This window comes from Hemibagrus wyckioides, linkage group LG26 (genome assembly GCF_019097595.1).
Source record: "Hemibagrus wyckioides isolate EC202008001 linkage group LG26, SWU_Hwy_1.0, whole genome shotgun sequence".
NCBI lineage: Eukaryota > Metazoa > Chordata > Actinopteri > Siluriformes > Bagridae > Hemibagrus > Hemibagrus wyckioides.
The window spans coordinates 20,842,598-20,858,254 of NC_080735.1; the positions used below are offsets into that span (position 1 = coordinate 20,842,598).

The 15,657-nt window shown below is 40.3% G+C and overlaps 1 protein-coding gene across 1 annotated transcript; it reads right to left on the reverse strand.

Moving 5' to 3' along the window:
- Positions 1-7,266: 7,266 nt before the first annotated feature.
- On the reverse strand, positions 7,267-13,057 carry tmed1b (transmembrane p24 trafficking protein 1b). Its single transcript, XM_058381104.1, has 4 exons — positions 12,766-13,057; positions 9,789-9,886; positions 8,415-8,601; positions 7,267-8,222 (listed from the first exon to the last, which is right to left on the reverse strand). The coding sequence occupies exons 1-4, from the start codon at positions 12,955-12,957 to the stop codon at positions 8,004-8,006; spliced, it is 696 nt and encodes a 231-aa protein (XP_058237087.1). The 5' UTR covers positions 12,958-13,057; the 3' UTR covers positions 7,267-8,003.
- Between the last annotated feature and the right edge of the window lie 2,600 nt (positions 13,058-15,657).

Sequence of the window (15,657 nt, forward strand, 5' to 3'; positions counted from 1 at the left end):
ATTCATAACATTCTCTTATAAGCTTTTAATTTCTTGTCTCATGCGGTATTTTGTTTCCCTTTTTATCGAGCTTGGAAAGAAAAATTTTTTTAAATATTTTTTCTGTCATGTTTCATGTGTTTTGTTTATTTTTAAAGTCCAAATGTCTTACTTTTAAAAATTAAAAAAATTAAAAGTTTTTTCATGCTCCATTTGAGAAACAGAGGTTACAGGTAGTCATGAAAAACTACCAATTAAAGGAAAGGAAAGGAAAGGACCAATTACAGAGATAGAATCAGGAAAGGAAAATGAAAAGAAAGAAAAAGGAAAGGAAAAAAAGGAAAAAGAAAGAACATGAAAGGAAAGAAAAGGAAAAGGGAATGAACGAAAAGAGAGAAAAAAGAATAGGAAACAAAAAAGGAAAAGAAAATGAGAAAGAAAGAAAAGAAAGAAGGAAAAGAAAATGAGAAAGAAGGAAAAGAAAAAAGAAAGAAGGAAAGGAAGATATGGCCATGAATGCACAATAGATTTTTTTTTTTTTTTTTTAGATCTTTTTATTTATTATTCTAGTGAATCTAGTCTACTTTTTTTTTGAGGTAATGTTTATTAAAGATAATGTTTGGGAACGAAAAACTGTATTATTATGATAAATTAGATGTTTGCCGCCATTCGTGTCGCGCTTATGCCAATCGTTTTAGCCAATCAAGTAAGTAACTAGCAACAGCCGATGTCTCTGCGCCAATCACATTGAGAGACTAGTGATTGACAGCGAATTGGGCCAATAAGGCTGTAGAATAATAACCCGCCCCTTTCTGACAGGATTTTTACCTCAGACAGCCCGGAGATCAGCGCGTGCGTTTTACACCAGAAACCGAAGCAGGACAGGTCAGAAATTTATAAATATCTATTAATTAAAACAGTTCCTTTTCAAACTCAGCAAACTTCGTAAAGTTTAGTATTTTTTACTGAAACAAACAAAATGTGATTTTAGAAATCTGTGTTAGCTAGCATCGTTATCCTAGCTAACGGCCCGCTTACATTTAACAACAAGTTTAACAACTCTCCTTTCCCCCACCACTGAGTAATGTCGATCAGGAATGCGGGATAATCGTGTTTATTAAGTGTTTAATTGTTGATTTACTCAGAAACCCTTGCTAACGTGTTAGTTAGCAGGCAAGCTAATATGTGCTGAACGCCGGTTTAGCTTGGCACGAGGACCAAGAAGCTAAAAATGGCGCCAAAACCAGCGCGAATTAGATCACCAGGTAAACCTTCAGACACTTTAAACCAAGTAGGATTTATTTTTAACAGGGATATTTTTTTTATACCTATTTTATACACACGCTGATGTATAAATGTTAAAGATGAAGATCGTGTGTTTGTGTAAGGAAAGCTACGGTGGCTGAGAAGTGCAAAACACAATGACAAATCCGTAAACACGAGGAGAATTTAGACAAACCGAGGTAGACAAAGGTAGGTATAGTGTGTGAATGGAATTCTTCCCTCTGATTGGACGAGACATGGGTCACTCAGGATCTACAGGAAGTCCAGCAGTAGCTGCAGCAGTAGAAAGTGGATTGGTGTGTGTATGAACACAGCTCTGCTCTTATAGCGCTCCTTACATCCTTTCATCTGGAATAGTTTGGTCTTCCGGAACATTCCTTTTAGAGATCGCTAAAAATAATCTTTACTCCATGATACACGATCAGCATATCCAACATCACACTGACCATATGAACGTCCTTCCTCACAGTAGAGCTTAATGAACTTCTTTAAAAGATAGAAGAACTCCACACATGCACAAGAAATAGTTAGATACACAATTTCCTACTTCCTGTAGATCCTGAGTGACAGATGTCTCGTCCAGTCAGAGGTCAGAATTCCATTCGCAAACCACACCTACCTTTTCCCGCTTCGTCCGATACATCCTTGTGTTTTCGGATTTGTTGTTTTTTTTATTTTGTACTTCTCACCCAGCGTAAAAAACGGAGCAAGGGTCTCAGTAGGAACTTCTTCTCAGAAGACTGTGGAGAAAAACTGGGAGGACTATTGCACTGGAGCAGAAATGGTTCAAGTTCTTTATTTGTCTTTAATTTGCTCTAGCAGTGAAAACATAATTGACGCAGCCCTACAGATGGGTACAGTTCAGATAACAGTAAATATCTCAGAACAGATTTCACACTGATGTGCTGCATGAATGTACGGATTTGGTCTAATCTCTTTTATGTTGCAGCTCCTCCTGAAACACTCTGGTGGCTCTCATGCTGCAGAAGCACTTGCCTGAGCTCTGTAATTTGGGTGTAAGTGATATAGGATATAGTGATGTACGAAAAGAACCTCAGATTTCAGGTTAATCTGACGTCATAGGTCACATGACAATATCAAGATGGCAGATGCACCAGATGTCCAAACTGCATTCATATTACACACACACGTATATACTGTTAGATTTTGCTGTATTTGGCTGAGCAGTGGTCTGGGTGGCTCAATGATGTGTTGGATTTCTCTAATACATAAAATAATTAAGCTTGACCAGAGTTCTTGTGGGCAGAAGGTAGCAGTGTAGCGGGTCTTCAAAATATTTTAACCCAGAGACTCTGTCTGTGAGACAGATCTTTATATCTGAATACAGATCTGTAAGGACCTCCCATGTAGGGTCCTCAATACACAACACTGACTGTCCTTTGTGTGTGTGTGTGTGTGTGTGTGTGTGTGTGTGTGTGTGTCGTCCGGCCTCCACTAGGGGTGCTCCGATCAGGATTTTTGGGGCCGATCTCCGATCAATAGAAGCTGTATCGACCGATACTGATTACAGGGTCTATTTTTAAGCCTTATCATATAGCACTATTTCGTAAACTATATTTAACAATGTAAATTAAGTATTGAAATTACGAGAAGAGGAATATCATGAATTGATAACTGTTCATTGGCAAGCAACATGTCAACTTAAAACATAGCAGCCTGTGCTGGGTCAGTAATTAGGAACAGCTTAGAGCTGGACAAATACAACTTTCCTGTAGATTATATAAAAATAAATAAAATAACAGGAACAAACAGAGTCTACCTAGAAATGAACTGATGTTATGTTGTCCTTTATAAGGCTGTGGACATGTGTAAACACGGTGGTATAACTTGGGGGCATTTCTAGGATTTGAAAACATCAGGGGCACCTGTTCTGGTCCATTGTTCCCCTAAGAAATATATGTATTTTAACTTAAATACTGCAATAGTTGAATAATGGAAAGTCATGATGTTCAGACTGTAATGTCTTGGTGCTTTAACAGTTTATATTTTATTTAGATTTTTCTTTAGGATTATTTAATTTAAGGCTTTTGTACATATTGCGTATGGAATAATATTCTAAAGGGTCCTATGTCAGGAGTTTTCAGAATCAAAGACAGTGGGCCTCCTTTTTTTACACAACATACATTTGTTAGCCGACTTTTATCAACTGTGTTAACATTAAATATTAGAAGTTAGACTTTTATCTGAATAATAAGATTGTGTTTTCTGCCCGTTTTTTAATTGGCGTCGCACTCAAGGGCTGTAAGGTGTTTTAGTCACGTGGTGTGAAAGCGGTGCTGTACAGACCGATAGGTGTAGGACATTACAGTATCGCGAGAGCGGTTCTAGAGCATATTCCAGCACACACTCTCGCGGTATTTTGGCGTGTGTGTGAGTGGTGCTTGAGTTGCTGAACTCTCCTGCTCTCTCTTAGTGTTAACCAACTTCACACACTATGTAGATTTGCCAGACCAGTGAAGCCATTTTAGCAGCGTGCAAAAAAAAAATTGTCATCTGATCGGCTTTTCTAGATCGGCCATTATAGAGACCACTGATCAAACTTCCCAAAGCAATTATCGGCCGATTATGATCGGCGACCGATCAATCAGAGCACCCCTAGCCTCCACCCATCTCATATATGGGTCATCTTGATGAAACCCCCACAAACACAGTTGACTGTATCTGAGAGGCAGTCAGAGTGTAAATGTATCTGATTAATGATGCACATAATCTTTCATTACTGAGCATTACATAATATATTAATGGCCTAGCAGTGGGTAATGAATACAGCTTGATCGTCCTCCTAGCTTTTTTTCTGCATTATCACATCTGCAGGTCTGCAAGATGTTCACCACTGGAACCCTCAACTGATCGCAGAGCCCCGTGGTGTTTCTATACCTCATAGAGATATTGGTGGTCAATTTGATGGTACCTCTGTAGATTAGGATAAGAAAGCATGAGAGAACTTCCTCAGTTGCTGGAGATGGTAAAAATTGTTGTGCCTTCTTCACCACCATCTGTGTGTGAGTTACCTCTTCTGATCTTAAGGTAAGGTGATATTCTGTGTAGACTTCATTATTTTGGAACTTCAGGTAAGGAACATATTGATGCACTGTGGAGTATTTAAACCTCGCCTGCTGTACATTTTTATTTCAGATTCAGCTCAAGTTAGGACACGTGCAAATTTTGAATATCGTATTTTATCTCAGTAATGTAAGTGTGCCTCCTGGTTGTCCAGTGGCAGGATCCCACGCTCTCATTACTAACACACTTATAACTCGGTTACATTAAAGCTTCCCTTTCACGACTTTCTACAATTATGTTGCAACAACCACACTAAGTGCTAAGATTAGATATTGTCGTTTCCTATTTTCTTTCTCTTCTGCCTAGGTGCAAAATTCTTTCTTTAGATGAACTTTGCTAGAACTTTCCATTAAACAGTGAATCCTTTCACAGAGCGTTAAGTGTCTTCAGTGTGTACTTTCAGCCCCATGGCACATCGCACTTCAAAAAAAGATGGTAGACTGCACTTTCAAAACTGGCTGATTTTTCCTTGTACTTTCACATCCCCTCTAGCATGTTTACAGCAGTCAGTCTCAATTAGCAGAATGTTGTGTATCAAATAAAGTCAGAAAATCTGCCCTTCTGAATCTGGTTTATTTCTGCTCTTGGGCTCAAACTTCTATCAGATTTTCACACTTAATTTAAAAGTCAAAATAGGTTAAATGAGGACAAATACACAAGTGACCATCAGTTTGGTGATTGCAGTAGATTTTGACACAAACTCTTGCTCAGTATAGCAGCCTCCTGGACCTACGAAAGGTTTTTACTCATCTCTTGGATGATAAACACTTAAATCCAGCACATGCAGTTGCTGCTTTGAAAAAAAAAAAAAAAACTGATAACAATGCAAACCCTGAATGCTTCATATTAAAATTAATATTGAAAGTTTATAATCTGAACTATAAACATGAATATGAATAGCTGACCTTAGACCAGGTCAAAGAAATGTACAAAAATGTACTAATTAAAATGTGTGTTTCTGCTGCCAGATCTCTTGCAGTCACTTCCTCTTTCGATTGTATGCATGCACTTGCCTCATGAGGTATTTCCGGTATACCAATTCCGGTGGTCCAAAGAATGAGAACCAGTCAACTGGCAACAGGGTCATGGGTTATTGATGGGCAAGGGAAGCGAAGGCTAGCCCGCCTGGTCCGATCTCACAGAAGAGCTACTGTAGCATGAATCACTGTAGAGAACGGTGTCAGAACACACAGTGCATCTGGTCATAGTGCCCATGCTGACCTCTATCCACTACTGAAAGCACATGAACTTCGATGGACACACAAACGTCAGAACTGGACCGTGGAGCAGTGGACGAAAGCTTGCTAAGTGCTAGAGCACCTAGGTATGAGCTATTAATTTGACTTCTTATATTTAAGTCTCACAGTGAAGAAACACAGACACTTCACCAGCAGTTAAATGGTTTTGTTTTCCATCCAGTTGAGAATGGAGACACATTGCAGGCCTGGTAAGGGCTAGGCAATATGAGGTCAATACAGTAAATTTCATCACACTATGTTTTTCTATAGTTAAACTCTTTTTTTCACATAGACCCATCAGCAGATGATTCAGTGTTAAAAATATGTTTATAAATAACATTTACATCTGGTCACTATACTCATTCAGAAACAAGAGCACTAGTGAGGTCAGGCACTGATGCTGGTGAGCAAGTCTGGGGTGCAGTCAGCATTAAAGGTAGACTGGAGACTAGGGCTCTGAGCAGGACACTTGAGTCTTCTACTCCAACCATAACATACAGTTTCTTCACACACGAGGTTTCAGCGTTTTAGTTGTGTAGGGAAACTGTAAAAAAAAAAAAAATCCTATACAATTGGTTTGATGTCAAATTTGGCAAAAAAATTTAGGGAAGAACAGAGAATTGATTAAAATATTATTGATGCTGTTTTTCTACAGGTGCATTATCAAACATTATGATAATAGACCTTTCTACTGTGAGGATGTATCTTGTACATCATGTATCTCGTGGTATTTTGCCATATCAGGATATGGCTTTAAATTGTACATGTAAACAGTATGCAGTTTCACAAACCTAGGCAGGGGTTTTTCATTTTTCAGCAGAAGGGGGCGTGGCTGGACAGTGTGACGAAGTTAAGAGGAAAATGATACACAGGGTAATGTGGAAATGTCTAGGCTGGAGTGAGGTATTATAAGATCCAAAGAACTAATGTGAAACTACTCAATTTTTTTTTTAAAGATTTAATCCAGATATTTCTCTAAAACTTCTAAAGACAAAAAACAATGTTTGCATAAATGTGAGTGAATAGATCCTGGACAAGTAGTTGCCATATGTAAATGCAAATGACTACCATAGTAACCTCACCCTTCATGTGTACCTTTAACAAAGAAGGAACCATGGCAATTTGCCAGCTGTCTGGTATTCCTAGTTTGTCTATATTTCCCTTGAAGCCACATTTCTGTAGATCCACCAGATCTCCTAGTTTCCTTCCCCACCCACTCCCCATTCTGGAACAGATGTCATAGTAGCTACATTCACTGAAAAGTCTCTTGTCATTGTGCAACATTTTATTTAAAAAGGATCAGTAGCAGTAGATATTTTCTTGATCTCCGGGAGTCCTAGTTTCCGTATATCCACAAGATCACCCTGTGTCCTTAGTTTACTTAGTTTCCCATTCTGTTCCTGCAGCTGCTTTTACAGTCACCTCAGCCTTTTGAAGGTTCTCTCAGTGGGCAGCATTTTAACTAAAAAGGAACCTTTGCATCACTGCATCGCTGGATTTATTGACACGTCCCGAATACCCAGTTCACTTTAAGTAAACACAGGGAGTAAACATGATCACAAGGTTAGACTTGTATCCATCTATTTGTACCTGGACCCAGATCCGTGCGTTAATGCCAGGCGGCAATGTGGCCTTAAGTTTCTGTATTGCTCAGATAGTATACCAATGTACATCCTTTTGCTTTTTATGTAAAAAAAATCATCAGTTTAGACATTACTGAATCACATTTTCACCCAAAATACCACACTTTCTACAACAATCAGTTTTAGCAACATGTTAAACTGGAAAAAAAAAAAAAAAAGTTTTAATGCAACCTGCTTGTTTGTACCTCCTTGGGATTCTGCTACCCATGCTAACTGCTTGCGCTACAGCTGGCTAATGTCACATTACATATACATCTGCAAGGTTGGAAGGAATAAGACCCCATGGCTGTGTTTGTGGCATGACTTTTCACTCGTCAGTGTGACAAAAGGACAGTTATGATAATTATCCATCTGTTAGCTTATAACTAATCACATTGGTTTCCATTTCATTATTGTTACAATTTATTGTTTTTTATCAGCACAAAAAATGTTGATGATAAAAGCATTTTTTTTACTTTGAAAAAGGGTTGTATAAAAGGCGGATGAACATTTGAGGTGGTGTTTTATCATGAATAACATCACTGCTTTGATTTGAATCTCGGTAATCGCAGCTGTCATGTTATTCACAATAAAGACAGAAAAATGGGTGCTTCTCAGGAGTTCTTCTCAGCAATCCAAGACAATGAATAAAGACTCCATTTTTTGATCCTGCAGCTGCCACCACATCCTTGAGTAAGGCACTTTTATCCCTAAATTTATACCTCCGAGTCATTTCCAGTGCCGAACCTGTCACACAGTTCCACGAAGCATACTGATTGCGTGAGATGGCGTGTTCTCAGGATCTGACCTTCCTCTTGTCATCGAAGAGGCGGCGCACTGTGTAAACCTGAGTGAAGGCCACAGTGAGCATAACCACCAGAGAGGTACAGGACCAGAAAGAGACTCGCCACTGGTTGTCCTCCAGTAGGTTACGGTCTCGAGCCTCAAACGCCCTCAGGACTGTCTGCATCTGCCGACTTCGCTCCAGGTGACGGTGCACTGACTCGATGGACTCCTGCATGGAGTGGAGGTGGGGTTCTTAGCATGACACAAGACTCATTTCTATTTCAGTATTCATTATACACAGTTCAATTATTTATCAATATTTGTACCGTATTTATCTATTCCTCTAACTCTAATGGTTTGTCCTGGGCTAGATTTGTGATTTAGATGAAGTGCTAGAACTTCACTGGTGATTATACTTTACCCGGATGTCCTCCAGCTTATACTCTAGTAGGTTCTCGGGATCTCCTAGCCTCGCCCACTCTTCATCAACTGTTGCATCGGTAGCTGGGTTCTCCAGAATGACCTCAAAGAACACCATCTTTTCAGAGAAGCGGCTAAAACTGTTGTCAAAGCAGATCTGGTAGTCTCCTTCTTCAGTGGGATCTACCCTAAACACACAATCAAACCTTTTATATTAATTATGTAACACACACCCAGATTAGCCGTAACTTTAAACTCATTTCCTTAATATTGTCTAGCTTGGACTCTAAGTCCTCTGAAGGTGTGCTGTGGTATCTGGACAAAATGTTGGGGCCTCCAAGCACCAGACCTGTTTGTCCAGGACATCCCACAGATGCTTGATTTGAATTGAGATCTACGGAATCTAGAGGCCAACACCTTAAACTCTTTGTCCATTTTTTTTTTTTTTTATCCACTCCTGAACAATGTTTGTAAGTGTGTCAGGGAGCATTATCCTGCTGAAAGAGGACATTGGGGAATAGTGTTGTCATGAGGCAGTGTACTTGATCTGCAACAATGTTTAGGTACAGCAAAGTCAAAGTAACATCTACATGAGTGCCAGACTCCAAGGTTTCCCAGCAGAACACTGCCCAAAGCTTTCTCTGAGCCTTCTTTCCATAATGGATCTCGGTGTCATTTCTTGCACATGTGAGTAACGCTTACACACTCAGCCGTCCACATGATGCAAAAGGAAACGTGATTCATTAGACCAGACGTACTTCCTTTGCTTCATGGTCCAGTTGTGTTGTAGGAGCCTTGGGTGGTGTGTAGGAGCCAACATGGACCATGTGGTCCAACAGACGAGCTACTGTTGCTCAAATTTCTGAAGAATTTAATGCTTGTTCTGATAGAAAGGTGTCAAACCTTGAGCCCTGCCATCCGTGTGGATGTTACTTTGACACGTACCATCTACCTAAGCACTGTTGCAGACCATGTACACCCTTTCATGGAAACGGTATTCCCTGATGGCTGTGGCCACAACAACCAGTTGAGGTGTTGACTCTGCCTCCACATCCATGGAGGCCCCACCTCACAACTTACAGGACTTAAAGGATCTGCTGCTAGGATCTTGGTGCCAGATACCACAACACACCTTCAGGGATCTAGTGGAGTCCATGCCTTGATGGGTCAGGGCTTTTTTGGCACGCAAAAGGAGGACCAACACAATATTAGGCAGGTGGTCATAATGGTATGGCTGATCAGCGTATATACTGTATATATAATATACACACATACAGTACAATGTACAAAAAAATTTAAATATCAAAATGTTTGTTTCAATAATGAACCAACAGTAGACAAAGGTCTCTCCTTCAATCTCTCCAGTAGAACATACATGTGAACTCCGTCTGAGCGGCGAAACTCTGAGGCCAGGTGGTTACCATGAGGAGAGATGATGGAGAAGTCTACATCCATACCTGCTCCAGCAATCACCTACACAAGACAAATAAACATTAACACTGCTTCAAGCTTTTAGATTTTATGTACATTTGTTCTCAATTGGTGTGTTGATGTTCTCAAACACTGTGAGAACAATCAAACAAATACATAAGAATAATTTTTATGTTGCTCAGCCAGTCCCAACATTTTAACCCACTCACTTGTCTTATAACAATATTTCAAAAAAGTAGTCACTTGCTACCATGAACCATGAACCATGAAATCATTGCCAGAATTTTGGTTCAGCTTTTTTAACCTGCTAACTAGCACAATTAGCAAAGTTTGGATTTTTCCTGCGATTAATCACAGGACATACTCAGACACTCGAACCTATTAAAGCTAGAGATAAAACATAAGGTAAAAGCTGTATTTTCCCACTTTGAGCACTGTTTTGCCAAACTCTCCCTTTGTTACCTGCATGTGTTCGCTTTGTAGCGTTGTGTTGTGTTACAATACAGCCTGGCCACATGTTTTGTACTTGTGTTGCTTTAACATGGAGTTTGCTCTCACTTGTCAGTGATCAGATTAGATCTTCTCACAAAGACAAGTTAGCATACTTCAACACTGTGACCCTGGTGTCTGGTCAACACTCAGGTTCTGCTCAGGCTTCACTTTTCAGTGTGTGAACTGTTGGTGTATATATAGTGTTACATAGTGTTTCTCACTACCTGATTTGTTCGATTGTATTGGGACACCACTATTGCACCTGATCCAAAGCACAAGTTAAGTCACATATTACACACATTACTGCACAGTAATATCCCATCCTTGGAAGTTAGGGTCAGAGTGCAGGGTCAGCCATGATGCAGCACCCCATCATGGCTTCCTTGGCATCCTTGATGCAGCATCAAAGGCCCAATGGTGGAAGCTTGGCGGTGCTGGGGCTTGAACCCTGATCTTCCAGTCAATGGCCCAGAGCCTTAACCACTTGAGCTACCACCTCCCCATCAACAATCTGGTGTCCCAATCTAATAAAGTGCATTACATATCGAGATGTCACTGACTTGGGTGCCATCTTTACTTGACAATACAGGACTTCATTACTGCATCATGGACTGGGACGGTGTCATGGATGCTGTTATTGTATTAAAAATCAATCAGACATGAACATTCTACAAGCAGACTATATTCTGTAAATACTCTGTACATTCATCTGTATAGTCTGCACATAGACTATATACTAATATATGTATATTCATATAGGTATATACAGTATGTGTGTATATATATACTCCCTGCATATCCATCCAGCTGTAAAGTTATTCAGAGTTATTCATATGTATATTTCATACTATTGCATATACTGTAAATTCATCTATATATAGTTTCTGTATATTTCCTATTTCGCACATTCATATATATCTGTAAAGTTAGTTATTCTGTACATTAATTTATATATTCTATGCACAATATCCATCTTTGCTCACTTCATACTGTATATTCATATATATATATATATTTATATTTGTAAATCCAATTTATATATAGCTTTTATTTATACATATCTGTATATATGTTCATATTGCACTGCTAACTTGCACTTCTGGTTAGATGCTAACTGCATTTCGTTGCCTTGTAACTATGTGCAATGACAAAGTTGAATCAAATCGAATCTAATCTAATATTAACATTCAGATCTCTATTCATCCATGGTCAGTATTTATATGGAATTGCTCCTTATATACAAGTAACTTCACTATATCCTAAGGCAGGTGCAGGATGTAAGTATACAGTAATTATCTATTATTTCTGTATTCCACAGGGTCAGAAAAACTGAGTCAGCTGATTGACTCCTGCTCTGATGCACAGTGAACACCTGACAGGTAGCTGACACACCCCATCCACCATTCGCAGGAGAGATATTCTAACCTGGATATACACCAGGACCTGCCAACTAAACAAACACACACCTCTAATGAAAGAACACACAGTCAAGTGTTTAATCTGCTGAATAGACTGATGCCTTCTTAATCAGACAGGCTTCTAGCTCTTTATAGGCAAAGAGTGTGATGATATTATGAAGCATTCATAACATACCATAGAAGAGTCTGATCCTGTTCAGGAATACACATCTGTGACTTCCTTCATAGCTGCACTACGTTGGTGTATAACCCATAAGTGCACTACATAGGCTCCTAGTGACTTGTGCACACTATGTAGTGTTTATCAGTGCACAGCAAAGGGTATATAAAATGGTTCCTCTTACGGATCACAGTTTATTTCTTGTGCTGTATTTGGAGTCGAGTACACTTTCTGGAACCGCCCACTTATTTTGGTGTTCAAACACCAAACTAGAGGCCAAGCTAGTATCCAGACACTATTAGGGAAAACAGTGAATACACACTACATAGGATAGATACACCATAACAATCTACACCACATGTCCAACACTGAGGTACTGAATTTCATTTCCTTATTCTATTACAAAACATCAGATCATGACGCAACGCCCCTTTCAGCTTTCGGCTTCAGCTACACCCCTACAAACTGACCGATACGTCCTTTAGGGAGCTGTGTGAGATTCTACAGTGTAGCAAATGGTTAAAAACATGTAGACTTTTGGAGAATGCTTCTCACACTGCTTCTTACACACGACCTCACCAAGTCTAGGGTAACAATCGTACACCCTTAACCAGTGCATAACAGGGGAAAAGTTACAGATTAAACTCCTGACCAATGCACAGGGTCAGAGAGAGAGAGAGAGAGAGGTCTGCCCTGTGTAGTGCCCTACTTCCTAATAATGACATTTAGACAGAGTTCTCGGATTGTGTTAGACTCATCAGCTCGAGGAAAATGCTGACCCCTACACCATAGGTGCTTCGTGCGCTGCTTCTGTCCACTCGTCATGCGCGTAGTTTATAGGAAGCAGGTACCTGGTACTCGACCTCCAGTGTCCCGTTCTTCTGCGCAGTCTGGAAGAAACACTCGGAGGCTCCGGCAGGCAGGAGGAAAGTCAGCTCGCTGTCCTGACTCGGGTTAAAAGCGGAGATTAAAGAAGCCCAGAGCGCCATTAACACCGTGCACAACATCCTCTCCCTCGCCGAGACCCTCGGTGTCCAAGCCATGGCTGACAATCCGCTCCGGACTCCGGAAGAGTTTTCTTCTTCAGCTCGAGTTTACAGTGTAGCGTCTCATGTCTTCCGCTTGACTTCTCTTCCACGCTTCCGCTTTCTGCAGCCAATCAGAATTCACCGAGTGTCCGTCCCTCGACAACTGGGGTGTGTGTGTGTGTGTGTGTTTTAAACAGGAAATCCGTAAAACAAATGGCCAATTTAATTAAATCAGCTTTATTAACAAAGCACGTGGAAACGAGACACATGTTCTACACTTCAGCTTCATCCAAACAGCTATGAAGTAATGACAATACAAATAAAATGAGATAAAAGACAAAGCAAAAATGAATCAAGAATAATAAAACGATACACAACGTTGCCAAAAGTTTTGGGACACCTTTCCAGATCATTGTCCCGCCCTATGCAGCTATAACTTGGCAACATAGTGTATCATTTTATTATTCTTGATTCATTTTTGCTTTGTTGTTTATAGCTGCAAAGGGCAGGAGTTACTGGTGTTGTGTATAAGTAAACGCTGTGCTTTTATTCTATCACTAGGTGACAGCATACACTACACACACACACTGGTGAAGGTGTGCACTGGCGATGCTGACTGCTGTCTCGCACGCACACACACCACACACACATGCACACACACACCACACGCACACACACATGCACACACACACACGCACACACACCACACACACACACACACACGCACACACACCACACACACACGCACACACACCACACACACATGCACACACACACCACACGCACACACACATGCACATGCACACACACGCACACACACACGCACACACACCACACGCACACACACACACACGCACACACACACCACACGCACACACACACACACGCACACACACACCACACACACACACGCACACACACATGCACACACACACACCACGCACACACACACCACACGCACACACACACACACGCACACACACATGCACACACACACGCACACACACATGCACACACACACACACGCACACACACCACACGCACACACACACCACACGCACACACACACACACACACACCACACGCACACACACATGCACACACACACACGCACACACACATGCACACACACATGCACACACACACACGCACACACACACTCAGACGTGTTAAAAACCTTGTTTTCCACTGGGCCTCAGGTGTGAGTCAGTGTATGTTCTTGTGACCTACAACACAGATACACAACAGATCCTGTTACAAATTTGATTAGTTTTTGCCTGCAATAGTTCAATTCAATTCAATTTTTTTTGTATAGCACTTTTAACAATGAACATTGTCTCAAAGCAGCTTTACAGAACATAAGAACAAAAAACATACTGTAAAAAGCCCTAGATGTTAGACAAAATCATCCCTTGTGACCAAGCCTGTGGTGACTGTGGCAAGGAAAAACTCCGTTAGATGGTATGAGGAAGAAACCTTGAGAGGAACCAGACTCAAAAGAGAACCCATCCTCATTTTTGTGACACCAGAGAGTGTGATTATAAATCATTCTAAACACCGGAGAGTGATTATAAATCATTCTAAACACCAGAGAGTGTGATTATAAATCATTCTAAACACCGGAGAGTGATTATAAATCATTCTAAACACCAGAGAGTGATTATAAATCATTCTAAACACCAGAGAGTGATTATAAATCATTCTAAACACCAGAGAGTGATTATAAATCATTCTAAACACCAGAGAGTGATTATAAATCATTCTAAACACCAGAGAGTGATTATAAATCATTCTAAACACCGGAGAGTGTAATTATAAATGATTATAAACACAGGAGAGTGTAATTATAAATGATTATAAACACTGGGGTGTGTGATATGAACAATGTCCTTTCTGCAGTTATGTACAGTGTTCAGTGTGATGCAGATAAAGCATATGTAGAATGTTAATGTGTGTATTAATTAGGAGGTTGTTATCATCCTAGAAGTCCACATAGGGTTGCCATCGTCACTTTGAATACCCAAATCCTCATGAAGCAGAACCCAGCTGGAGCTGGTCCATCTCTGGGTGCCTCAGGATCCTCGCAGGGTTGGCCTCTTCTCACTGAAGGTCTACTGGAGCTGGCACAGATCTAGAAGCCTCGGGATGGGTAGAAAAAGAGAAACAAGTGGAAAGGAATTAGTGTAGTATTGATGAAATAAACCGATGGATCACAGATGGATAGATCTGAGGGATTTTATTCATCTCAGGATTTCATCATTGTGTCACATATTAAACCTGCACTACTGATCCAGATGCTGTTGTTGTGTTACATTGATTTATGCCTTTGTGTATTTGTTGTGTGACTGATGAGATTTTTTTGCCTTGCTTCGCTTTTCTGATGTGTCACCTGTAAACCGTCCTTCACACACACACACACACACACACACACACACACACACACAGTTCACATGAATTTGTTGGTTAATGTGTGTGTTTAACAAGAACAGCATGGGGTAAACATTGTGACCTTTTTCTTTTTAGTTTAGGGCGAATATTACTCCCCCCCCCCACCACACACAGACTGTTTTTTTTTTGTTTTTTTTCCACCTCAGCAGTGTTTTTCGTCTGTCTGTCTGTGTTACAACTGTTAGTCGAAGTTGTGAAAGCGGGTCTGATTTGTGTATACCATGTACATCAGTGAGCTAGAGTTCCTGTAAAGAACAACAACAAATC

Bases quoted from the DNA above. Each gene is read 5' to 3' on its own strand.
- tmed1b (XM_058381104.1), bottom strand. From the start codon at position 12,957: ATGGCTTGGACACCGAGGGTCTCGGCGAGGGAGAGGATGTTGTGCACG. The intron at 9,887-12,765 runs GTACCTGCTTCC...TGTCTTGTGTAG, and splicing joins CACTGGAGGTCGAGTACCAG to GTGATTGCTGGAGCAGGTAT. The intron at 8,602-9,788 runs GTATGTTCTACT...TTGTGTGTTTAG, and splicing joins CGCTCAGACGGAGTTCACAT to GGTAGATCCCACTGAAGAAG.